Genomic DNA, 27,990 nt, shown 5'->3' with positions numbered 1-27,990 from the left:
CATGAGTGATTCCTTCCTCTAATTTCATGCCATTTTTTTACACAAACCTTTCGCAATGCTCGACAGACCCTGTCCTTCATTACAGGAGGTCTGCCGTGGCTTGGTTTAGTTGTGGTTGATCCTTGGCGTTTCGATTTCAGAGTCACATCAACAATCGATTTTGGGTATCCTTAGAAGGATTGAAATGACCCGGATGGATTTGTTACTCAGGCGACAGCCGGTAACTAGTCCACGTTCAGAGTCACTGAGGTCTCGTGACCGACCCATTCTGCTATTACTTCTCCTCTACTGAGAATAGAATACACAGTGCCTGGTTTTAGATTGGCAGATCCGACTCTCGTGACATCTAATGATAACGATCGAGGTGGTGCAGTGGTTAGCACAGTGGACTCGCATTTGGGAGGGTTCAAATCCGCGTCCGGCCATCCTGATTTAGGTTTGCCGTTATTTTCCTACATCGTTTCAGGGAAATGCCGGGATGGTTCCTTTGAAAGGGCACGGGTGACTTCCTTCCCCATCTTTTCGTAGCCCAGTGTGACTGATGACCTCGCGTTTGGTCCTCTCTCCTGAATCAACCAACCAACATCTATTGGTAGATTCTCCATTACGTAGCAATGTCCTGATAGTTTTGATCAGGTAGTGAATGAAGAGGAACACAACGCGTCCTATCAACCTAGACGATTTCACCTTCTTTAGTTCTATGCATGCAGCGTGCTCGTAGCTTATTTAAACCTAAAGTATGAAGCACACTTCCCTTTTGGTCTCAGTCGCGTTTTCCGGCTTGATTGTTAACATGAAAAACTATTACAATTGTGCAGCTTAAATGGGTAACAGTATATTACTTGTGTGTTTCCAGTGTACACCGTGAATGTTGAAGTTGACTTCGTTTCTGCAGCTCCCGCGGCGCCCATCATCATCCCCGAGGAGTGCAGCGCCGAGAACAACAGCGTGACGGTGGCGTGGCAGCCGCCGCCCACCTCCTTCGTCGAGGGCTACGTCCTCGAGCTGGACGACGGCAGCGGCGGGGAGTTCAGGGTGAGTGCCGCCTTGCTCTGCCGTCACGCCCAGGAGGCCGCGCGGCCGCCGTGTCGTCCCCTGCCAGATAGGGGCATTAGGGTGTAGTGTGGAAGGACTTAGGATCAACACATCTCAGCCGTTGTCAGCTTCAGAGCCTCTGCTTCCCATTCAAGTAGCTCCCCCATTGGTTTCTAATCGCCCGAAAAAAAAAAAAAAAGAAAAATACTGGCAGTACCGAGAATTTGACCTCTGTCTTCAGCAAGGAAATCAGATGCACTGACCGTTAAGCACTCTGATCTTTGGTTTCTTGTATTTGTGAATTTTTGTAAATGTGCAAGATCCACTCCTGAACTAAACCTCAATGTGTCTTTCTCAGTATAGCCACGAGTCCGTAGATGGTGAAGCAGGAGCACTTGAGCTAAACTCAGCTTGTTTTTTTCACGTGAGACAGCAAGGAAAGAATTACTCGCTCTCGTGTTATTTTCATTTTATTTTATTTGGTGCCATTACAAGTGACCTACCACCTTGTTACTAAGACAGGCCGTATTTTCACAATATGAAATGTGGATCTTATTCTTCTCATATAAAAGTGGATGTATGTGTGTTTGTTCCATATCTTCTCCTAAACCACTAGATCGATTTCAACCAAACCTGGTACACATCTCACTTATTGTCTGGGAAGAGCCACTGTGGTAGTAAGAACAATGTACCTCTCAAACATGTGGGGATGGCGGTGGAAAATAAGCTTAGATGACGACTCGTAAATAACCACGCTATATTCCCCCACTATTTTAGAATGAGAGCACTTAATAACTTTCAACAAATTTTACACATGATTTCAAACACATACGAGAATTTTTCTCGCTAATATCGACTACAAAATGATGAAACGAAAAAAGTTTATCGCTTATTACATTATCGCTGTTCATGTATCAGGCTCGACCTTCTAATTTGTTACTGCTTTAGTACTATATTTTGCTGACCATAATCGCATGTACCAGTTAATGTACCTGTAAAATTATATCATTATACGACACATAGTCCAAGAGGTAGGACGTCATAAGCATTGATTTGCCTGAAAATAAAACTGCAGGGCAAAATTCGCTAGTGATACAAATTTGTACAAATATTTGTGAAATTTGTTAAATACTTATGAAATACATGTGACACGTGCATACCCGGGAAAACCACGAGTAAAAATCTCCTCCTAAACCCTTCGATCGATTCCCGTTAAACTTGGTACTCATATTACTTACTATTTGGAAAGAGATAGTGTGGGAGTAAGAATTGGCAATCTGCTATTGGGGTGGGGACTATAACGTGGAGGTAAAAGGGAGATGCAGGGATGGACGGACAGCGAGGGGAAAGGAGAAAATGACACAGGTAGAAGGGAGGAGGCCGAATAGAAGGGAGGGGGAAATGGACACAGAAAGGGAAGATGAGGTGATGGACGAGAGAGGGTAGGAGGAGATGATGGAAGCAGAGGGGATGGTGCAGCTGGACAAAGAGGAAACAATGGAAGGGGAGGGGCGGATGGACAGGGAGAGTGGGATGGAGGAGATCGGCTAATAAAATTGGAATAAATACATACCTAGGCAACACCGGATTCTCAGTTAGTATTTTAATAATAGCAAAGAATCTTTAATAACTCCTAGACTACCCCTGCCACTTATTATGTTCAAAGTGGCTTCTTGTTGTTAATATTTGTGACAGAAAAAGTAGTTATTACACGCCTGTATGTCGGGTACCTCGGCGTCTATAACAGCTCTGCTAGATACACTCTTACGCAATGGCCGGTTCGTCACACACAACCAACGCCATACAGAGATAAATGACGCGACCATCCTCCTTCGCCACTTGCCGGCTGTGCAAATGGGCTCCCTATGCTTTGCAGTACCGCTCTGTATTACAGCTCATGATAGCAAATTTTCCACCTTACGTAGCGTCCAGATATAATGCGAAACATGGTAAATAAATGATGCCTGAAATAAGATGTAACGTCACTAATGGTTTTCGAGAGGATGTCTAATTAAACACCTTTCAGCCGTCAAATTTCCAACCTTATTTTATTTGGTAACCAGTTTCGGCGGTTTGCTACGCCATCTTCAGGCCCCTGACCGACGTGTAGGAAGAATCTACCTTGGTTGTGATCAAAACAGGGACCAGCAATATTGGTATTAGTCGATATTTGCTACAGTGATCACTTCAACCATCACTTGCCGACGGTGGTGTATTTGTAATTCATGTCTAAAAGCAATACAATAAAATGTGCAAGGTACTGCGAGACCCTCGGAAAACTGGAAGGACGTATTCGACAAGTTCGTCCTCGTCAGCATGACAATGCCACACCACACACAAGCGCTGCGAAATCTGCTACAATCCGACGCCTTGGGTTCACTGTCACCGATCATCTACCATACAGTCCCGACTTGGGCCCATATGATTTTCATTTGTTTCCAAAACTTAAAGTACGACATCCAGGACTTCAGTTTGATAGTGAAGAGGTGCAAGCAGAGGTGAAGTTGTTGCTCTGTCAAACATTCCTCAGTGACTGTATCAACAAACTGGTCGCTCGTTGCAGGAAATACGTTCGTCGCCAGGGTGACTATGTTGAACAATAAATATGTGGGCATGAAGAATAAAAATGTAGAATGTTAATAACATTTGTTTTGTTTAAAAAGCTTGAAGAGCTTTCACATAAAAAATTAGGAGGCGTTACTTTTCAGCAGGCTTCGTATATCAACACGCTTGTTTGCAACTTCATCAAATGAGAGCTGACAGCAGTATTCGTTTACTTAAACAAAATCAGGAATTCTTTGGGTATTTCCATTATGATGTTACGTTTGTGCCTCAGCGATAGCGCTCAGGGACACGTGCTACATTTCTTATGCGGCAATTTTTCCAACGGGTACCTTATTCGGCCTGGACGTATTCAGTCTTTCATGATAAAATATTCCGACACTTTAATGGGTGAAAGCTGACGGGACAATGAAGCCGGAGCGAGACGCCACCTCATTACGCACTCTACCGGCACGAGGTTCCGCTGCGCTATTCATATGCAGCAGGCGGGCGGATAGCTGGCCTTCAAGAAAGAAGACGCAGCGGCGCGGAATTGATCGGAAGGTGCGTAGCCTCAGCGTGTAATCAAAGCCTTGATCAATGGAAATGACAGGGCTCCGATGATAGGAAACCAGCGTGAATACCGTTAAAGATTTCATCTGCTTTCTGCGTGAAGGGAGTGCCGCAGTGTAGAGCGGTACCGCGTAGAATAACCAAGGCTTCACGGGATGGTCCCCACTTATTGTTGGTCGATGTAAGCCGTTCTAGTGCGGCATGGAGGGGGCGTTGAAGCTATAAATGAGCGCCAGGTCTGACTTTAAGGAGGGTGCCGCAAAGAACCGACTAATAATGCAGCACAGGGGCATTAGATTCCGATCTATTATCGCCATCCAAAGTGTGCGGTACAAAGTGAACATTCGGGGTGTCGAGATAGTATTCGAAACTTCTAACCACCACCAAAAGCACAATGATGTGGCATAAATTTCACTGAGACCAAGAAACTGGGCAAACGAATCAGATTGGTAGTAGGGAAGGCGAATACTCCACTGTGTTTTATTGGGTGAATTCTGGGAAAGTGTAGCTCATCCATAAAAGATACAGTGTATAGCACGCTAGTGCTACCCGTACTGGAATACTGTTAGAGTGTTTGGGATCCCCACCAAGTCGCATTGACGGAAGATATCGAAGCAATTCGGAGGTAGGCTGCTAGATTTGGTTAGATCACCACGAGGTGCTATCTTCAAGAACTCAAATGGGAATCCCCGGAGGAAGGACGATGATCTTTCCGCAAGGCACTACTGCAGACATTCAGAGAACCAGCATTTGAGGCCGATTGCAGGACGATTCTTCTGTCACCAACGTAAATTTCACGTAAGGACCATGAAGATGAAATACGAGAAATCAGAGCTCATAGGAAGGCTTTCCTACGGCCGTTTTTCATTTCCTCCATTTGCGAGTAGAATATTGGAGGAAGTAACCAGTAGTGGTACAAGGTACCCACCACCATCCGCTGTACGGTGTTTTACGGAGTATGTACGAAGATATAGAAGTGGATGACTTTTAGAATATTACATGGCTTCTAGTCCTCTACGTAGCCACAAGTGGAATTTCTGTCTTAGAGAAGCCCAGTAAATGGCTCAAATGGCTCTGAGCATGTGACTTAACTACTGTGGTCATCGGTACCCTAGAACTTAGAACTACTTAAACCTAACTAACCTAAGGACATAACACACATCCATGCCCGAGGCAGGATTCGAACCTCGGGGTTCCAGACTGTAGCGCCTAGAACCACTCGGCCACTCCCGCCGGCGGAAGTCCAGTAAATCTCACGTATTTGGACCTTCATTTTTACTGTTGTCAGTTTGATGGCACTGTAATCGTTTGAGCCACTATTTCGTGGTAGCCCGTTAACATCGAAGGACTGACAAAGAAGAAAATCCTTTCTTCAGTATAAATTAATTTCTTCAGTTAGGTTTCTATGTGTACTTAATCCTAATCCGATGACGAGTAAGTCGTATAATCCACCAATTTTCTGTTGTTTATGCCCGATGTTACAAAACGAATTTTTAGCCAGTTTACTGACAGGCCAGCCCAAATAGCCGAACACGTTGAAGCGCCCTCTTCCGGGACACAGCGAGGCGTGTTAACACTGGATCGAATCCGCGCAGCAGATTAACAATGAGGTTCGGTGTGGACGCCACGCTGGATTTAGTTTTTAGGCTGTTTTCCACATGCGACTTGGTGAATACCGAGCTCTTACACACGTCTCGCCTCAGATAGACAATATAGAAACACCTGGAGAAACGAAATCATACTTGAACAAGAGAGTTTCACTGCACGCAGGCTGATGGGGTATACGCACAAATTCCGTTCCCATGGAGAGGAAAGGGAGAATGGAGGAGGGTGTTGGTTATGGTGTCAGGAAGGGCATCCAACCACCAACTTAACATTGAAGGTGCTAAAACCATATACCAATAGCCGATCCCGTAGAACAACTGGAAAGGGCAAAGAAGAAGCCAATTTAATGCTACATATATACATTCAACTAAGAATATTAATTGTGAATGGGATTGCAGGGCAAGAAATCAATATTGGTCCAAAATAAACTAACCAGGAAGAAAATCTTTAAAGTGTTGTGAGAAGAACATCTTGCGCAAGAAGTTCATGGATCCAAAAAATATATGTTACTGCCCCCGTGCACTAAGATGGGCCTAATGAAACAGTACATGAAAGCCTTGTATAAAGATGTAAAATGTTTCCTCACCTAACAAAGGCGCGTTAAATTACTTGACATTTTCAAAATGACGTTCGATTCTTACTGTGAGTCAAAAATGGCTGTGCACGAGATGGAAGCTTGAGTATCATTCAGTGAGGTGGATACGGAATTCTTAGACAGCAGGAAGCACCCACATTAAATTATAACGCTGCTGTTATAGCCAATATGCAGTTTGACGAGTTAGTCTCTTTGGTGACCCTCAAGATTTACGTTTTGAACGCTCACCTCGATTCTTTACTTCGAAAATTTAGGTGAGTTCATTAAAGTAGAAGAGGAGGCTAGACTTCATAGTGATGGATATGCGAGTGTCGATATCAAGGCCGCCGGAATACCAGTGCGATGGGGGGCTGCTGCTGTTTGAGAATGAATTTTCACTTTTCTGCGGAGGAGTGTGCATTCACCAAAACCTGCAACAGGCAATTCAAGGGGGAAGAAGCTATATTAGCTTCTATAAGGGAGAGGCGAAAACGAAATATAATTCAATGGGCAAACAATACACACCTATTAAACATGAATTTTTATGGTTATTTGGTAAAAAAACTGAAGAATTGAAAATAGTATTATTTTACACTACAATTACGTTTCTTTTTGTAATTTTGTAGTTAATGACGAGGTCACATTGTCAGAGAATCCTCCTTGATACAAAAAAGAACCGAGTTCAGATAGGGATTCACTGCTGAAAAAAACTGTACAAGTAAGCTATTACCTAACAAAAAGTATTTGTTCAAATGTGTGTGAAATCTTATGGGACTTAACTGCTAAGGTCATCAGTCCCTAAGCTAACACACCACTTAACCTAACTTATCCTAAGGACAAACACACACAACCATGCCTGTGGGAGAACTCGAACCTCCGCCGGGATCAGCCGCACAGTCCATGACTGCAGCGCCCTAAACCGCTCGGCTAATACCGCGCGGCAAGTATATGTTGTCAGTGGCCAATGTAACTCACGACAATGACGCTGTGGACACTGTGTGATAAAGTGAACTGTGGTGCCCCTCCACAGCACGACATGTGTCTGTCACACAGAGGACTTCTTGAAGGATAACTGGGAGCCATTTGAAGCAGAAGTGGTGACTCCAGTTTCCAAAATTGATCTTTAACGGCTGATCAAGTGATGCGCTGACCGTACACACTTCCGTTGCTACGAATCAGTGACACCTAACGAACAGAATGAAACTGAAGTCATTCACCCGATACCAACAAAAGCAACTCCGAGGAGTTTGGTATTCTGACTTTCATCGCAGTCTATGAGACCGATGGTCACCCCAGATTTGGGAATATTCGGATACTTAATTCTACTTTACTACCGCTGTAAAAGGAAATACATATATACGCACTGCGTTACCGAATCACCAGCGTTAAAGGTTATCTGGCATATTTAGTCGATTTTGAAACAGATAGTACCCTGTTGCATTCTTTCTACCCCAACATCGCTCACTGAAATAAATTTTCCCCTCTGTATTTATGTATAAAACCTTTCTACTTTTAGATAATTATTTTCGAGGTGTATTTTGAAACGAAAGATCCACCGTCAGGGTATTCGATATTCGCTTGCGGCTTTTCGTTATGACCTGGTGAAGCAGTCATGCTGAGGAAGATTCTCAAGTGAGTACTGGGCATGCTGACTACGACACTTTCGTTCCGTAACACATATTGGAAATAAAAGTCTAAAACACCGAAATACTGACAGTCCACAGAATTTCATTCATAAATGTATATCTAGGTCGTTTCCGTTGATACCACACAGGGTTTGTTTGTCTTTGAAGAGTGCCAGTGGTTGAGCATTCCCTGGTCTCGTTACAGGCTCGCACTGCAGTGGGGTTGCCACTTCACTACCTCTGAGTCTGCAGGATTTGCCTTCCGGGTTTTCTCCTCTAGGGCAGTTGTCCCCTCTACTTCTGTAGAGCCTAACCAGCCGCGATTTCCAAACTCCGAAAAGTTTCGGACGTCAATATCGGATTAGGAATGAAAAAAATCGAGAAGAACTGTATAACGAAGGGAGAAACAACGCAGTAGAGAAATACAGAAGCAGGTGGAAAGAGCATGTGAGCAGAATTCCAGAAGAAAGATTGACGAAACGATTATGGAGATACAGTGTGAAAAACAAGAAACTCTGGTAGGACCAAAATGGGGAAGGCTCAACAGTAACCTTTGAAGAGGAAACTGGCAGACAGCCTAGTCCCTGGAAGTGGAGTTCATGATGGTGGTTCTGGTGCTGGTGTTGATGATGATGATTAGGAAATCTTATATCTTTCACTCTCTCTGTATACCATAGATTCTCTAAATACTGTAGATTCTTAAAAAAGGAGGAAATACCACTTTGCTCTGCTTCAGAACTGATAGATACACTGTCCAGTCACATTAACGTGAGCATTTGCCAAAAGCCTGAATAACTACCTTTTACAGAGCAGACTGTTGCCATACGAGCAGGAAGAGAGTCGGTGAGTTCCTGAACGGTACCAACAGGGATAGCCAGACAGAGTGGCCGAGCGGTTCTAGGCACTACAGTCTGGAACCATGCGACCGCTACGGTCGCAGGTTCGAATCCTGCTTCCGGCATGGATGTGTGTGATGTCCTTAGGTTAGTTAGGTTCAAATAGTTCTAAGTTCTAGGGGACTGATGACCTCAGAAGTTAAGTCCCATAGTGCTCAGAGCCATTTTTAACCAACAGGGATATGGATCCATGCCACCTCCAGTGCAGTGACAGCTGCGCTCGGTTTCTCCGTTGGGAATCCTTTCTGCGAAGAGCCCGATTGAGGTGATACCACAGACTTTCGACTCTCTTTAAGTCTGGGGAGTTTGTTGGATAGGGGAGAACGGTAAACTCATCCTGGTGCTCTTCTAACAACACATGTACACTGCGAGCTGTGTGATAAGTTGTATTGTCCCGCTGGTATATGATATCGTCCCAGGGAAAAACGAATTGCATATAAGGCGTGAACATAGTCCCCAAGTATAGATGCATTCTTCCAGAATGACGAGATAACCCAGGGAATGCCACGAAATCATCCCCGAGACCATAACGCTCCCTCCTCCAGCCTCGACCCTTCCGACGACTGCCGCTTCATCTGGAAAGATCACCTGTCGCCACTCAGTGAATAAATGTCCAGTTGCGGTACTGGCGTTTAAATTCCAGCCTTCGTCGCCGATGAACAGTAGACAGCATGGGTGCATTAAACACGCGCCTGATGCAGAGACCCATATGTAGCAATGTTCTCTGAACGGCCGTTGAGGAAACACTGTTCATGCGAGCGGTCTTACTGAACAACTGCACGTCTATTCGCCCGAATACATCTCAGCAGCTGTCGTTCACCGCTGTAATCTATGGTGCTTGGCGCACCGCAGCTGCGTCGGCGTCGGCTCTGGATGACGCCATTTTGGCCATTCGCTGTATACTTGCACCAGGGCGGCACACAAATATTTTACAGATTTAACCGTTTCGGAAATGGTTCCACCCTTGGCCCGAAAGCCAACGACCATGCCCTTTTGGAAGTTAGATAAATCGCGCATTTTCCGCATTACGACTAGAATCGCACTGTTTTCCTTTTCCGCGTTCTCCCCTCCCCTGACACGCTTTATACAACTTCCACTTCTATTGCTGCCACCCGCCGTCTGTGAGTTGTTATTGCACGTCGACGTCAAATATAGGCGGCGGTCACATTAATGTTACTGGGCCGTGTAATTTCTCCGTGGGAAACCTATGATTGGCACGATTACATTAGGTGATGATTCGCTACAGGGTACTGGTAGTGCAGGTTCATGTTAATCATGATGATCACGCTTTGTGATCAGTGTCTACAGATCTTTGACACGCTCCGTTAGCAACTTTCTGAATACATCGTAAGTAACAGTTCTGCTTTCACATTAGACTCGTTGGGACTGTTACATTCCCCGCCACAATAACGTCTCAATTGAGTCCCGAGCGTCGTGCTATGCCGCTAGGAATCCGCCCAGTCACGGCATCTGCTCGTGGGGAACGTAGCCACACCGGAAGACGGGAAGGAAAGAAGCCCGCATGCCTTCACTGGCGACGCTATCTGATGTCGGCCCGCATGCTGCCCAGAAACGGGACTCTCACCTGGCATATTCTGATGAGTACGACGGGGTCAGTACCTGTCAAACAGATCGGGAGAAGGCTGCTGGAATAAGGATAGTTCTTCATTGGACGATTTCCAGCGGCATCTACTTTGTGGCAAACAGGTTTTATCTAGTTTATGTTGGAAAAAGAATGTCTGCTTCAGAAGGGCAGTATAACTAGGAAGAGCGTGAGTTTGGTAGAATATCGTTTCATATTTACTTGGGATGTAGAGTCAATCACTTGCTAAGACTCCACGCTTTCGTTGAAGTAGGTGAATGTACAGAATAAGACGGCAAACGTGCGTGTGGAACCCATAACTGTGTCATCTCTGTAACAGATATACGAATTTTAGATGAACTTTGAGAGGAGGAATGTAGCTTGATAGCCACTGGTTTTTCTTCGATCCCATTGGGCCTCCATGTATTTGACTCAGTGCCCCAGACGCTTTGTTATCCAGCGTCTAGGCGGCTCACGGGTGTTTAGAGCCGGCCACTGTGGCCGAGCGGTTCTGGGCGCTTCAACTGGAATCGCGCTGCTGCTGCGGTCGCAGGTTCGAATCCTGACTCGGGCGTGGATGTGTGTGATGTCCTTAGGTTAGTTAGGTTTAAGTAGTTCTAAGTGTAGGGGACTGACGACAGATGTTAAGCTCCATAGTGCTTAGAGCCATTTGAACCATTTTTGGTGTTTAGGAGGATGGTATTTGGCGCGAATAAATAGATTCAAATTGGAATCAAACTGCTCTGTCGTGGCTCTCTCAGCGTCAGGAATGGTGTCAAAAAGTTTTCCTTTGAGCACAGTTTTAATTTTTGGGAAGAGCCAGAAGTCACATGGTGCTACATTGGGTGAGTACGTTGGATGTAGACAGACAGGAACAACACTTGTTTCGGCCAAAACTTGCGAACTAAAAGCGAGGCGTGACGTGTCGGCTTGTTGTGATCAAGAAGGAAGCCGCTGTCCCAATTTTCTGCTCTCTTTCTTCGTACATCGTTTCGCAAACGTTGCAGTACACCCTCGTAAAATTCGTCTTTTTAGTTGTTGCCCTTGTAACGAACTTCAATCGGACCAAGCCCTCAATATCAGCAAACATGAATGGTATGACTTTGATATTCGATTTTGAGTAATGTGCCTTTTTCTTTTTACGGTGAGGAGATACGCTGGTTTGCAGTTGGGAACTCTGAATTTTCGTGTCAAGGTCATCTCCAGTTACAACTTAGGGCATAAGTTTGGATATGAATGTAGACGATCTTCCAACTTCGCGACAGCTAACATACGATTTCTTTCTGTTCAGCACTCAAACGTGTGAGAAAAAATTGCAAATTATCGGTTAAAAGGCTTTTCACGGACCCCTACAGAACGCTCAGTTCTTCGGTAAGCTCTTGAATAGTTATTTGCCTGTTTAAGCGAACAATTGTTGCCACTTTTTGCACGTTTTCTTCTGTTTTTGAGGATAATGGACGTCCTGAACGTTGTTCGCCTTCTACTGACTCGTTTCTGCTTTTAGATCGCTCTCACCACTTATAAACAGACTTCAAAGTTACAGCATTATCGTCATGTACTGATTTCAATATTTTGTGAGTTTACCTGGCAGTTTTTTCGCAATTTGAAACCTAACTTAACATTCACGCGTTCGAAATCCATGATGCGCGACAGACGCGGTAAATACAACCTCACCTTAGCGTATTCGATGAACTGTGGATGAAGCCCGACCAACAGGCATTACATGCATGGATCAAAAATGATAGTGTATTGAGAATGGCTAGTTTCTACCTGAAATCTGGATCTGCCAATAAAAAGAATTGAAAAGGACGACTGATAGCTGAAGTCTATTATTTACAAGTCAATATAACAGTCGCTGAGTGCAACAGCCTTCTGAATGGAAGGCAACCTGAAGTCAGGACGTGTTCCAACTTGACGCCGCCTGTCTCAACGGATCAGACTGTCGGAAAAATTACGTCATATGGCTGTAACGTGAGCATTTGCTGGTAAAAAAATCCATTCACCGTATTTTTTTGATTACACCTCGCGTGAACTACAGAGAAAACCTAAAGATAAACATTTAGGAAACGCTAGAGCTTTACGCAGATACTCATATACTCCCGCAGCAGACGCTACAAGAGAAGTGTTTTGCTGGACGGAGTTGATTACTCTAAAATTCCAAGAGGAGACTTTCTAAGAAAACTCAACCAGCATATTACTTCTTCTGAATTTACATTACGAAGTGTACACGACAGTAAAATAAGAAAGTTTAGAGTTCATACGGAGGCTAACCGTCGTTCTTTCTTCACACCATTCGTTAACGGAACAGGAGAGACTGATGACACTGACGTCGGAAGTGAGTCTCGCCACACAACGTAAAGCGGTTCACCGAATGTAGATGTTGATGTAGATTGAAAATATCATAATTGTCCCTTTGTTTATGTTTTTATACGTTTGCACCTCCACACTGAAGAATAGCGCCGGCTGTTCGAGCAGCGTCCAGTTATGTTCAACAAACGCCAGGCAAGGTGGTAACAGGGCAGAGAGGTCGCATTTGGTAATATCGTAGAGTATTTCGAGTTCCGGCATTGCCCTTATAACCGAAGTAATTCTCCCTAAAAAGTTTGTCAGAACCGGAAGACTAGACACATTTTTAATTTAATTTTTGGAACATTAACTCCCAGAGACGAATATGAAGGCTTGTAGTTCGTACTGCCAAAGAAAACCGCGGACAGTGTTCATGGTCTTGGTGCAGTTTCTTCGCACGTCTACAACAGAGTTGAAAGGATATCTGTGAGAAGATTCACTGATGACATAGCCATTCTCAGGAAAAAAAGGAAGAGCTGCAGGGCCTGTTGAATTGAATGAACAGTTTACTGAGCACTCACTACGGTTTGACAGTAAACCAAAGAAAGACGAAAGTAGTGAGGAGTATCAGAAACGAGTTAAGCGATAAAATTGACAAAAGAAACTGAAGGGTCCAGGAAAAGAAACAGCTTGACCTTTTTTCCAGTTTTCACCGGAATACGAAAGTATGAAACAGACCCAAAACTTCTTACTATAGTAAGTGCAAAAAAAAACTTCATTCATACTGTAAATGAGCTTTGGAAAGAAGCTGTACAGGGAAAGGAAGAACTCAGTCCAAATGAAACAATGCTTAGTCCAAGAGGTGCTGGTCTGTAAAGTTGGGCACAAGCCATGATACAGGTCGCAACTCTGACAAACATTTGTTCTCAAACATTGTTGTAATTCTGTGCGTTGTTTGGCACGTTAAGCATTTACGTAGAGGTCTTTATATAATGGACCAAAGTATCCGCATTTTTGTGAAAATACTGATATGGAAGGTGATGCTTGTAGTGAAAGTGTCGCATATCTCAAGTAAACAAGAAGATTAATCACTGTTCGATGAGTTGGGACAAAACTTACATTGTACGTTACAAAGTTTTCGACAACGGGCCTGAAGATAACAGTCAACTTGTTTTAAAAGAATTCGGCTTAATGGAATCTGTAGAGTTGCAGAATGCTTATTTATATGATGTCGTTTATGTATTTAAGATACTCACACAAGGCCTAGGAAAGGTGAATGTGAAGTAAGATTTAACAATACACCTTACAAGCAGAGTTCGAGAACAAACAGGAAGTGACGTGAAAGAAGCTATAGTTTGCGTAACTTATGTATGATAAAGCAGAGAATATCAAAAAGGAAGCTTCACTATTTAGTTTCTAGTCTTCAAACTACTGGGAATGCCCCTAATATTAAAGGAAGGAAACACGGAAACAGGCCTTGGAAATTAAGTGATGAAGCAGTTAATACTATAAGCAACAGACTGCCTCCTTTTCGGACATAAATTGTCATTACGGGTAAAAACATAAAGCTAAAGTACATTATATAAAATATACATAATATATATTTGTATACTACATGGCACCCCAATAGATATATAAAATCATGCGCAGACTGAAATGCGAAGTTACGTCAAAATTCCAGAAAAATCGGAAATTTAATACATCGAACAAACAAGCGTGAGATTTTTTACTCACAACGTATCTCTATCGTCACCTTGCGTCTCCCAGCGGCACCTTGCGAGGAATGACCGCTGGTCATCAGTGAGCGTGCTGTCTGTGTGTAGAATGGAGAAGGCGCGCGATCTGTCTGAGTTTGACCAAGGTTAGATTGTGATGGCCCGGGGGCTCGGCACGAAAATTTCGGAAACAGCACGACTTGTCGAGTGTTCAACACGTGGCGAAACCAAGGTAAGACCGCTTCCAGGGGTCGTGGGGTTGGGCGGCCACCACTCATTACCGAAGTCTTACGTCGTAGGCTGCGCAGACTGTTAAGTCAGGACAGGCAGCGAACTGTGGCGAAACTAACATTAGACTTCAGCGCTGGGCAGAGTACAAGTGTGTCTGAACACACAGTGCACCAAACACTCCTAACGATGTGTGTGCGCAGCCTACGACCCTTGCATGTGCCAGTGTTATGACTTCTGCAGCTACAATGCACATCGGCACTGGACGTTGGCCCAGTGGCAGAACGTTTTATGGCCTGATGATTCCTGATACCTTCTTCACCATGCCGATGGGTGGGCGCAAATCCGTCACCTTCCAGGGTACAGCTCCTTGACACCTGTACTGTGGGACGGAGACAAGTTGGAGACAGCTCCATTATGCTCTCGGCAACATTCACGTGCGCATCCATGGGTACAGTGGAGTTCATAAAATGCACCTGACGGCCAAGGATTATTGTACAGCCCTTCATGACGGTAATGTTTCCCGACGGAAGCGACATTTTTCAGGAAGATAATGCGCTATGTTACAAGGACATGAATGTGATGGTTCGAGAAACACACTAACGGGTGATTGAACGTGGCTCCAGAGCTCATCGCCCCCTAATTTTTGGAAACCGGGTGACTTGCATGTGAAGGTGTGGTGGCAACTCCCTCCAGCGACCAACCAAGGCGTCATTGCTTCCGCGCCACATCACGTCGCCGTTGTTATCCGTGCCAAAGTCATACCGGCTGTTACGTAGGTGGTAATAATGTTCTGGATGATTAGTGTATATACACTTCTGGCCATTAAAATTGCTACACCACATAGATGACGTGCTACAGACGCGAAATTTAACCGACAGGAAGAAGATGCAGTGATATGAAAATGATTAGCTTTTCAGAGCATCCACACGAGGTTGGCGCCGGTGGCGACACCTACAACGTGCTGACATGAGGAAAGTTTCCAACCGATTTCTCATACACAAACAGCAGTTAACCGGCGTTGTCTGGTGAAACGTTGTTGTGATGCCTCGTGTAAGGAGGAGAAATGCGTACCATCACGTTTCCGACTTTGATAAATGTCGGATTGTAGCCTACCGCGATTGCGGTTTATCGTATAGCGACATTGCTGTTCGCGTTGGTCGAGATCCAAAGACTGTTAGCAGAATATGGGATTGGTGGGTAATACGGAACGCCGTGCTGGATTCCAACAGCCTCGTAACATTAGCGGTCGAGGTTAGAGGCATCTTATCCGCATGGCTGTAAAAGATTGTGCAGCCACATCTAGATCCCTGAGTCAACAGATGGGGACGTTACCAAGACAACAACCATCTGCACGAACAGTTCGACGACGTTTGCAGCAGCATGGACTATCAGCTCAGAGACCATGGTTCCGGTTACCCTTGACGCTGCATCACAGACAGGAACGCCTGCGATATTGTACTCAACGACAAACCTGGGTGCACGAATGGCAAAACCTATTTTTCTAGAAGAATCCAGGTTCTGTTTACAGCATCATGATGGTCGCATCCGTGTTTGGCGACATCGCGGTGAACGCACATTGGAAGCGTGTATTCGTCATCGCCATACTGGCGTATCACCCTGCGTGATGGTATGGGGTGCCATTGGTTACACGTCTCGGTCACCTCGTGTTCGCATTGACGGGACTTTGTACAGTGGACGTTAGATTTCAGATGTGTTACGACCCGTGGCTCTACCCTTCATTCGACTGCTGTGAAACCCTACATTTCAGCAGGATAATGCACGACCTCATGTTGCAGGTCCTTTACGGACCTTTCTGGATACAGAAAATGTTCGACTGCTGCCCTGGCCAGCACATTCTCCAGATCTCTCACCAATTGAAAACGTCTGGTCAATGGTGGCCGAACAACTGGCTCGTCACAATACGCCAGTCACTATGTTTGACTTAATTCCTAGGCCGGCCGAGGTGGCCGAGCGATTCTAGGTGCTACAGTCTTGAACCGCGGACCGCTACGGTCGCAGGTTCGAATCCTGCCTCGGGGCATGGACGTGTGTGATGTCCTTAGGTTAGTTAGGTTTAAACAGTTCTAAGTTCTAGGGAACTGATGACCTCAGAAGTTAAGTCCCATAGTGCTTAGAGCCATTTGAACCATTTGAACTTAATTTCTATGCTTATCAAGGCCGTTATTATGGCCAGAGGTGGTTGTTCTGGGTACTGATTTGTCAGGATGTATACACCCAAATTGCGTGAAAATGTGATCACATGTCAGTTCTAGTATAATGTATTTGTCCAATGAATACCCGTTTATCATCTGTGTTTCTTCTTGGTGTATTTATATACCACATAGCGGCCTAGTAGGTGTATAAAAACACGCATGTATTCGAATGTAGCGTTGTTCCAAAATTTCAAAGCAATCGGTGAAGAACTTCCAGAGATTTAGGGTTTTTGTACAAACGTACATCAATATTTTTATTTATATAGAAGATACGTGTACAGTATACTTACCCGCCGTCGTCAGCAAGTAGATGTATATAGCTAGCGTAAAATAGACTTGGTGGAGGAAGGTGTACAGCCTGTAGGCCTGCACGCAGCGCATTGTAATGAGAGACGGCCGGGGTCATGCGGGACCAACACCTGCCAGTTGTTACGAGCACGGAGGGTCGAGCTGAGCCGTGCCGACGCTCACAATGTATTAGCCACGTCTATCGCCGCCGGCCGCTTTAAGTAACGGCCTCTCATTGTTTGTTATTCTACCCGTCCGGGCGGACAATAACCGCTGCCCGTTGTTGTACTCGAGGCGAGATAACACCGTTGTCTAAACGTAAATGGGGAGTAAAAGGTTAATTCGTCGCCTTTCTTTTGGGACGGAGCGGTCCCGCAGGCTCCGCGAGCGGGATCGTTAATGCCAGCCAGCCAGCCCAGATTAAGTTGCTCCGGCGAGAGGTTGGGCCGAGGCGACGGAGCGGCGAAGGAGCGGAGGGAAGGCAGCGAGAGGAGGCGGAGCCGTGTCGTACCGCGTCTAGTGGGCGCCGGAGAGCCAGAGCGTCGTCTCGCTGTGCGAGGGCGCAGGTGCTGTTTCCCTGCTGCGGAAATGCCTCGCTGGAGACCCGCCACAGCTATACCTTCTCGAGCACTCCCTTTCCGAGCTGTTTCGTTTAAACCCCCGGCAGACACTCTGCAGGTGTAGTGGCGGTACTGTCGCACCAGCGATTCCTTGTCGAGATTTGCCACTGCTGTCTTTGCCACTGCTGCTGCTGTTGCAACGACTTTAGCGTGAAGTATCACTGGCAACGCGCCATGTTTGCATGTAACAGCAAGCTCTTGCTTATCCGGCTTGTGGTTTATGTGTGCATGGATCTACGAATTTGAAGTATTCCGTAATGTCATTAATTGAATTTTCTGTCAGTATTCGTCAGAACAGGCCAACGGCCTTGCCGCAGTTGTAACACCGGTTTCCGTCAGATCACCGAAGTTAAGCGCTGTCGATCTGGCCTAGCATGTTGATGGGTGACTATCCGGTCTGCCGGGCGCTGTTGGCAAGCGGTGTGCAGGCAGCCCTTGTGAGGCAAACTAAGGAGCTACTTGACTGAGAATTAGGGGCCCCGGTCACGAAAACTGACAACGGCTGGGAGAGCGGTGTGCTGACCACATGCACCTCCGTTTCCGCATCCAGGGACGCCCCTGGGCTGAGAGAATGGCACGGCGGCCGGTCGGTACCGTTGGGCCTTCCAAGGCCTGTTCGGACGCAGAATTCGTCAGAATACGACAATAGTATTAAATACGATACGCTTACTAATGATCTGAAAAACTGTATGTACCGAGTTCCTCAAAAGATACGGTACCACTCTAGAATGTTAAAGCATACAAACTAATTAAGTTACTCATACCATGTTTAGCTTATGTAACGTAGTATATCTCAAAGTTTTTACGCCATTTATCAATTGCAGCATATACGCATTTCATGATACGCATAACATCCAGTGTTTATTCATTCTCTATCCACAATCGGCGCAGAATGTCCCTATCAAATGCGGTAATGGCAGCAACAGTTCCGTTCGTTAAATTACTAATGTTGTCGACGAGCATTTGGTACACTCCATCCTTGATGTACCCTCATAGAAAGAAGTTGGTTCAAATGGCTCTGTGCACTATGGGACTTAACATCTGAGGTCATCAGTCCCCTAGAACTTAGAAATATTTAAACCTAACTAACCTAAGGACATCACACACATCCATGCCCGAGGTAGGATTCGAACCTGCGACCGTAGCGGTCGCGCGGTTCCAGACTGAAGCGCCTAGAACCGCTCGGCCACGCCGGCCGGCTTGAAAGAAGTCCATTAGTGTAATGTCAAGCCGATCTAGGAGGCCAGGGAATTGGACAACCCCTACCAATCCACCGATCTGGAAACATCTGATCTAGAACATCTCGCACAATCTTAGCCCAATATGGCGGTGCACTATCTTGTTGGAAAGCGACTGTGTCTTGGCGGTCAGCCAGTTGTGGTAACGCAAAACGAGGTAATTGTTAGAATTAACTGTTTTGTTCGAGAAAAAATTATTCTACAATGCGATCAGCCGTCAAACATCACCACATATTCACTTCCAGGCTGTCACGTATATCTTCCGTCACAGTATGCGGGTGTGTTGTGCCCCAGAGGCGAACATTGTGTTCGTATACCTTACCACACAAGTGAAATGTTGCTTCACCAGAAAATGCCAAGTTGTTTAGAAAATTTCTATCCTCCGCTATACGGCGAATGACGTCCACGGCGAACTGTATAAGCTGTGGCTTATCATCTGGTTTCAATGAGTGCAAATGTTGCCGTCGGTGTGAATACATCTGTAAACGCGTGCGAGGGAAACGGTGCACTGCCGCCTTAGGGATTCGCGGCTCTTGCGACGCCCTCCGAAGAGACTTCTGCGATGAACTTTGCAAGGCCAACCGTGAGGCTTCAATTGTTCCGCGTCGTCCAGTATAATGTTGTACATCAACGCTTCCTGTGTGCATAAAGATCCTGTACGACCGGCGTATCGAACGCCGCGACATTGGGTGCTTCCTATACCGTATCTGGAAGTTCCTTTGAACCTGCGGATTATACGTTTGTGAGTATTACAGCGCCATCTATCACAAAGCGAAAAAAGTGGTCCAACTAAAACATTCATATTTCTTTACTTACTACACGAATATGTAATAAAAATGGGGGTTCCTATTTTTAAAAAACGCAGTTGATATCCGTTTGACCTATGCCAGCGCCATCTAGCGGGCCAACCATAGCGCCATCTGGTTTTCCCATGTAAGCTAGACAAGTTTCGTACTTTGTAGTTTTTTCGTGTGACGCTTATTTCGTGAGATATTTTGCCCGGTCACGATCAATGGACCACCCTGTATATAGATATTATTTGCTCACGAACTATTTAAAAGACGCCGATGTTCAGCTTGGACCTTTAAGTTGTGTGGAGCTTGTACTTCGTTGGAACAACACGAGTTCGAAAACTGGAACGTCTGTGTGTTTTTCCTTTGCATTAAGAACTGATCTTTGTAAACGACGCCTTTGTTCATGTTTCAATTTTAATTTGCTGCCGATGTCTTTTCATTACGGAGCGGCCCAGATGGAAACCTGGATAGTAATTATATGTTTTTAATTTATATTAAAATCTTATCTTTGTACTTTACACTCTTATCATTGTTCTGTTATGAAAATTACGCTAATGTTAACTTGGATCTTTTGTAACTGCTGCTGGATGTATAGTGTTGGGCTTTTAGTGTTTCAATTTTTCATTAAGAACTTATGTTTGTACTTCGAACTCTCTTTGCTATTCTATTGCAGAAGCTGTAGTTATTTAACATGGCACTTTCGTAACTACTGTTGGCTGCATGAAGTACAGAGCGGTCCAGTATAGTCAGTATAGTGGACAGAATGACATAACATTACAGTTCTTGCACGGGGGGAAGATTATTTCATATGTTCAGAGTGACCCCCATTAGCAGCCAAACAACGTCGATTGCGCTGAACTGTTGACCGAACTATGTCTGTGAGTGTTACCGGTGTGAAAGCTGCACAGGACGCCTCCATGGTTTCTCCTAGCTCGAACAGTGTAGCTGGATTCTGTTGATAAACTTCATTTTTCAAGGTCGTCATAGACAGAAGTGAAGAGGTGTAAGGTCTGCAGACCGTGGTGGGTACTCAACAGCTAGTCTTCGACCTATCCATCATCCAGGTAGATTTTCATCCAAGAAGGCTCTGACATCTCTGGGGTAGTGAGGGGAAGGTACATCTTGTTGCAGGTAAAATTTTTCATTTCAAAACACCTCTCGGATAGTAGATAAAATCGATGCTTGCAGCGTATGAAGATACACCTCATCGGTTGCGGTACCTTCAAAGAAGAGTGGGCCAATCAAACTGCAGGATGACACATCACACCACGCATTAACACCCGGTAGATAACATGTTTGTCCATGTTTGTCCAGTGGGCTACGCTACTGCGCAAAAATTGCAACGATATGTTATTTTATTCCAAAGATGTTAAATATCAAAGGATGTCTATATTTTTCTGGACCACTCTGTATTTGATAACGTGAACATCCGCTACTGTGAAACATATTTCCACCGTAGAATAAAAATCCACTTCAGTTGCTAGTGATTTTCTGAATTTATTCCATGAGCGGTTTCGAATCTTAAAGCTTCATCTTCAGGTGCCACCACGTAAAACACATGTTGCCGCCGGACCAGTCAGTCACTGGGAATCACACCCCCGTCAAACGCATGGGAGCATGTCGTGCTGTCCAGACGACTGCTGTCGTTATTGGTCCTCCACATTTAAAAAATATATGAACCCTAATCTGTTGATTGTAGCGATTTGTGTCTTGTGTCCGCAGGAAGTTTACTGCGGCAAGGAGACGATATGCACGGTGGACGGTCTGCACTTCAACTCCATGTACAACGCGCGCGTCAAGGCCTTCAACAGCACCGGCGAGGGAGACTACAGCGAGCTTATCGGCCTCCAGACAGCGGAAGGTGAGTCCCACTCTTCACTGTCACTTCAGTCGCTTCCACCACACCTAGTATGGATCCGTGACCAGGTTATGGGTCTCCCGGCACAAACCACGAATAGACTGTGAGTCTGTTCGTAGTTTAAGGGGATATTGGAAACATATTTCCTGCGTCTCTGTGAGGGGAAAGTGGGATCAGGGTACGCAAACCTCCTCCAGCGAGATTTTATTGTTGTTCAGTTTGTGAACTACGTTGCCTGACAAAAAATGTGAAGTGGTCACAAGATACAGTCGATGACTGTGTAACGTTGAATACGCACACACTATCGGTGGGTAAGTCAGTGATTAGAGTTGCATTTCTCTGTGACTGGTAGAACGACACCAGAGTGTGTTAACTTTGTTCGTGTTTAGAGTTGTTGCATGACCTTGTAGTGTATATAAGGAGTTTGAACAGCGTCAGATGTTAAGTGACTACTGGGAAGGAAACGAATGAAAGGTAGCTTTATTATCAATTAGACTGATCGCGTTTTTTATTTTTTTTTTAAGTTGCAGTGGCTGCAGTTACAAACAAAAAAGAAACGAACACGCTTTTCGGATATTCAGTCTCAAGTTTCTGTTGTTTATACCGTTTTTTCTTCTCATTATTAATTCGTAGCCTTTTTTTTTACGGTAGGAGTTCCTTCAAACTACATGTGTAATTTATTACAAATATCACTTACACGTGAGGCATAGCGTTCTCAGTTCCCAAGCTGAAATAAATTTTCTTTCTACCGGGGCTACGGTTTATTTAAGATCTGATCGGTCGCGATATTAAAACCACAGTGAAAATCCGCTGAAGCTTTGGACAGATGTGTTGCACAGTGTCTCTAGCATGCCCATCCATCGCGTAACGTCGCTCTTCTCAGCCCTAAAAGCACAGTGAGCACATGAAGAGGCGCAGAACTATAGGTCTCGTGCCAAGTGGTATAACGACCGTGTGAGGGTGAGTATTGCCGTATATTCAATACTGATGCTGACAAAAATATTTTCAGGAACACCAAGACATAGAGAGCATGTTAATGAGAGTGACATCGGTTTTGCAATTCGCCATTTTGTTGTTAGTATTTTTCTAGGCTGTCTTCACATAATATAGCTGATATATACTATGTTCAAGTGAATCAGGCTTTTGAACTTTTTAAAATGAACGAATCTCTGGTGAATTAATTTATTTAATGTTACAGAAACAACCCATGCCAACATAAACAGTCACGAAAGGATTTTTGTACTTATTTAAAAAAGCTTGCTAATAGTGTTTGTGGATATTAACACGTTCGAATGACCTGCCCGTTGCCAAAAAGCACAGAGATCCTGTTAATTGCTTGTCGTCTGGATTGCCTATCTGGTCGCAGTATATTGTTTTTCTGTTCTTCCCTGTGTTAACATTACTAAATAATTCTTCTGCATTATGGATGCATAACAACTGTGCAGCTGTTGAAATTTAAGGCAATTTATAAAGAAGTAGGCGCAACCACTTCCTTTCATTGACATTAATTTCTCCGTGATCATATTTCAGTATAGCTCAAATCCCATCTTTAGATGTTTACATTTATTTACGTTTTGTGAACATTATTTACTTAACGGGTTTGCAGAATTTTGCAACTGAAGTTTTTAAGACAGTTGTTGTAAACCGTCATAAACAACAAACAGCGTTCACGACGCTTAAATAAATGTAAATAGTTGAAGATCGGGTGAAAATAAAATGAATCTACTCTCAAAATCGTGTGTTTTGAGGCATAATTTGTCAGCGTGACGTGTCGAGAAACGGGTGACATTCATTTAGATGGTTTACGATTTGCGTATACTATGTGATCAAAAGTATCCGGACACCTGGCTGAAAATGACTTACCAGTTCGTGGCACTCTCCATCGCTAATGCTGGAACCTTGATGACAGCTTCCACTCTCGCAGGCATACGTTCAATCAGGCGCTGGGAGGTTTCTTGGGGAATGGCAGCCCATTCTTCACGGCGCGCTGCACTGAGGAGAGGTATCGATGTCGGTCGGTTAGGCCTGGCACGAAATCGGAGTTCCAAAACATCCCAAAGTTGTTCTATAGGATTCAGATGTGGACTCTGTGCAGGCCAGTCCATTACAGGGATGTTATTGTCGTGTAACCACTCCGCCACAGGCCGTGCATTATGAACAGGTGCTCGATCATGTTGAAAGATGCAATCGCCATCCCTGAATTGCTCTTCAACACTGCTAAGGAAGAAGGTGCTTGAAACATCAACGTAGGCCTGTGCTGTGATAGGGCCACCCAAGTCAACAAGTGGTGCAAGCCCCCTCCATGAAAAACACGACCACACCATAACACCACCGTCTCCGATATTTACTGTTGGCACTACACGTGCTAGCAGACGACGTTCACCGAGAATTCGCCACAACCACACCCTGCCATCGGATCGCCCCATTGTGTACCGTGATTCGTCACTCCGCACAACGTTTTTCCACTGTTAAATCTTCCAATTTTTACGCTCCTTACACCAAGCGAGGCGTCATTTGCTATTTACCGGTGTGATGTGTGGCTTACGAGCAGCCACTCGACCGTGAAATCCAAGTTTTCTCACCTCCCACCTAACTGTCATTGTACTTGCAGTGGATCGTGATGGAATTTGGAATTCCTTTGTGATGATCTGGATAGATGTCTGCCTATCACACATTACGACCGAGATTTCGACACTCCTAAACATTCATAGATCCACTGTTTCCGATGTGATAGTGATATCACACATTACGACCGAGATTTCGACACTCCTAAACATTCATAGATCCACTGTTTCCGATGTGATAGTGATATCACATCGGAAACAATGGACCTAGGAATGTTTAGGAGTGTCGAAATCTCGCGTACAGACGTATGACACAAATGACACCCAATCACCTGACCACGTTCGAAGTCCGTAAGTTCCGCGGAGTGGCACATTCTGCTCTCTCACGATGTCTAATGACTACTGAGGTCGCTGATATGGAGTATCTGGCAGTAGGTGGCAGCATAATGCATCTAATATGAAAAAGTATGTTTTTGGGGGTGTCCGGATACTTTTGATCACATAGTGCACATAGTGCAGTAGGTACTGGGAGATGAAGAAGCTTGCACAGGATAGAGTAGCATGGACAGCTGCATCAAACCAGTCTCAGGACTGAAGACCACAACAACAACAACAACAGTGCATTAATGTCATGGACGCCACAGTCTTGAATTCATGCGCTAGGGGCGCTGCTGTCGCGTCTCGTGGCGAGATGACTCGCGAGCTTAATCAAGTATATGAATCGGCACCGCCGTCATCAAAGTTTGGCCATGCTTGAGTTAATGGATTTACCTGTTAATTCATGTGTTACAAAGGCTGTTCTGAAATTCCCGTTACAAAGTTTTCGGACTTACAGGGCAGTGAGTAGATAATATTTTGAACAGGAACTCATGTCCGAAAACGTACCGTTTCCGTGCTACAGCCTTTTGAAAACATGTTTGCTAGGTAGGTATGGAGCACGGTAGTCATTGTGGGGGTACGTACGTCGGATTGTCTCATGTCATCTGACGTTCAACCTACCTGTCTGACCTGGTTACAGCTTCATTGACGGTTCTGTGAGTCGTTTGACCAGCATGGTTGAGTACACGTTTGCAGAAGGCACCGACATGATTCTTCTGAATTGCGAAGCTCACGGTAATGGAAGAGCTTCACGTTTCAGTTATCAGGATCGTTCTCCACAAGGTCCGACTCCACCGCATACCCTTTTCGCCGCAATTATGGAAGAGCTTCGAGAAAGGGTACCTTCAACTTCAGCAGGCGTGACAGGAGACGCCGCGCACCCGAACTGGAAGAGGCCGCACTGTATCTCGGTGAACAGAAGACGTCAACGAGTACACGAGCTATTTCTTTGGCTATTAACGAGTGGTATTGTAAAACAAGTGATGTATCTGGTCACCCCTAAACAATTACTTGTTAAAGTGGTAGCTTTACGAACATGTTTTCAAATGGTTATAGCAGTTCAAAATATTACGCTACTGGCCATTAAAATTGCTACACCACGAAGATGACGTGCTGCAGACGCGAAATTTAACCGACAGGAAGAAGAAGCTGTGATATGCAAATGATTAGCTTTTTAGAGCATTCACACAAGGTTGGCGCCGGTGGCGACACCTACAACGTGCTGACATGAGGAAAGTTTCCAACCGATTTCTCATACACAAACAGCAGTTGACCGGCGTTTCCTGGTGAAACGTTGTTGTGATGCCTCATATCAGGAGGAGGAATGGGTACCATCACGTTTCGGACTTTGATAAAGGTCGGAATGTTGCCTATCGCGATTGCGGTTTATCGTATCGCGACATTGCTGCTCGCGTTGGTCGAGAGCCAATGACTGTTAGCAGAATATGGAATCGGTGGATTCAGGAGGGTAATACGGAACGCCGTGCTGGATCCCAACGGCCTCGTATCACTAGCAGTCGAGATGACAGGCATCTTATCCGCACGGCTGTAACTGATCGTGCAGCCACGTCTCAATCCGCGAGTCAACAGATGGGGATATTCGCAAGACCACTATCTGCACGAACAGTTCGACGACGTTTGCAGCAGCATGGACTATCAGGTCGAGACCACGGCTGCGGTTGCCCTTGACGCTGCATCACAGATAAGAGCGCCTGCGATGGTGTATTGAACGACGAACCTGGGTGCACGAATAGCAGAACGTCATTTTTTCGGATAAAACGAGGTTCTATTTACAGCATCGTGATGGTCGCACCCGTGTTTGGCGACATCGCGGTGAACGCACATTGGAAGCGCGTATTCGTCATCGCCATACTGGCGTATCACCCGGCGTGATGATATGGGGTGCCATTGGTTATACGTCTCGGTCACCTCTCGTTCGCATTGACGGCACTTGAACAGTGGACGTTACATTTCAGATGTGTTACACCCGTGGCTCTACACTTCATTCGATCCGTGCGAAACCCTACAATTCAGCAGGATAATGCACGACCGCATGTTGCAGGTCCTGTACGGGACTTTCTGGATACAGAAAATGTTCGACTGCTCCCCTGCCCAGCAGATTCTCGAGATCTCTTACCAATTGAAAAGTCTGGTCAATGGTGGCCGAGCAACTGGCTCGTCACAATACGCCAGTCACTACTCTTGATGAATTGTGGTATTGTGTTGAAGCTACACGGGCAGCTGTACCTGTATACGCCATCCAAGGTATGTTTGACTCAATGCCCGGGCGGCAGTTCTGGGTACTGATTCCTCAGGATCTATGCACCCAAACTGCGTGAAAATGTAATCACATGTCAGTTCTAGTATAATATATTTGTCCAATGAATACCCATTTATCATCTGCATTTCTTCTTGGTGTAGCAATTTTAATGTCCTGTAGAATATCTACTCACTCCCTTCCACAAGTTCTAGAAGTTTGTAAATGGGGATTTCCGAACATCCTGTATTTTTTTATTTTTTATCTGAAGTCTAGGTTTTGTTCTACACGTACGTCTGATCATTGAAGAAAAAAATCAACGTGATGAAACCGCTGCGTGATGCCAGTGGGCGATCTGCAGTTTCCGACCTCTGCGCTCGTCCACCTGTCGCGGCTGTGAACGTGGCGACACGGGCAGATTTGTCGGTCCCCCGCGGTGATTTCCAGCAGGGCAGTCACTGCGGCGAATTTACACGCGGCAGATAGGCGGCGTGACAAACTGCACGGCCGGACCGCTCGACTCCCCAGCGGCTGCCCGCCGGCAGATCGATGCACCTGGCGTGACGGCGCTGCCTCCCCTCCAGAACGGACCCACGCACGTGCCATTGCTCTTACATTAGCGCCCGCCGCACTCCCGCATTAGCTCTAACGGGAAACGGCAGACCTTTTCATCTGCGCTCGCACGTGCGCGAGCGGAAAGTGATGGTGCGTAAATGTCTAACAGTCGTAGCCTTATTATGTCTCATAAAAAGTAATAAGGAAGTGTTTTAAACACATGAAATGGCAGCTGACGCTGTAGAGAGAAACACTCGAACTTGTAGTGCGAGGAAAACAATTTGCAGTCGCGGCGAAACGGTAATGTCGGGGTTTGAGTCCCCGCCCATCCAGTGTAAAGTTGCAGTATAGTAAGTGACCTAGAAATCTAAGTTAAAACTGAAAAATAAGAGATGTTTATTTGCTTTAAATGACTGACATAATTCATTCAAAATTAACAACCAGAGAGCAAAGTTCTCAGAAATCTTAAAAAATGGTTCAAATGGCTCTGAGCACTATGGGACTTAACAGCTATGGTCATCAGTCCCCTAGAACTTAGAACTACTTAAACCTAACTAACCTA

The 27,990-nt window shown here is 45.2% G+C and overlaps 1 protein-coding gene across 1 annotated transcript in view; it reads left to right on the top strand.

Annotated features, from left to right (window-relative positions):
* LOC124803291 (E3 ubiquitin-protein ligase TRIM9) overlaps positions 1 to 27,990 on the top strand; it is a 173,710-nt gene that overhangs the window by 79,750 nt on the left and 65,970 nt on the right. Inside the window, exons 8-9 of the mRNA XM_047264474.1 lie at positions 896 to 1,035; positions 21,539 to 21,677. Coding sequence (XP_047120430.1) covers positions 896 to 1,035; positions 21,539 to 21,677 — 279 coding nt within the window. The remainder of the gene's footprint in view (positions 1 to 895; positions 1,036 to 21,538; positions 21,678 to 27,990) is intronic.

The sequence above is a fragment of the Schistocerca piceifrons genome, chromosome 6, assembly GCF_021461385.2.
Source record: "Schistocerca piceifrons isolate TAMUIC-IGC-003096 chromosome 6, iqSchPice1.1, whole genome shotgun sequence".
In the NCBI taxonomy this organism is placed as follows: Eukaryota; Metazoa; Arthropoda; class Insecta; order Orthoptera; family Acrididae; genus Schistocerca; species Schistocerca piceifrons.
The sequence above is the reverse complement of the archived record's forward strand: the minus strand, read 5'-3'. Positions and strand labels throughout refer to the sequence as shown.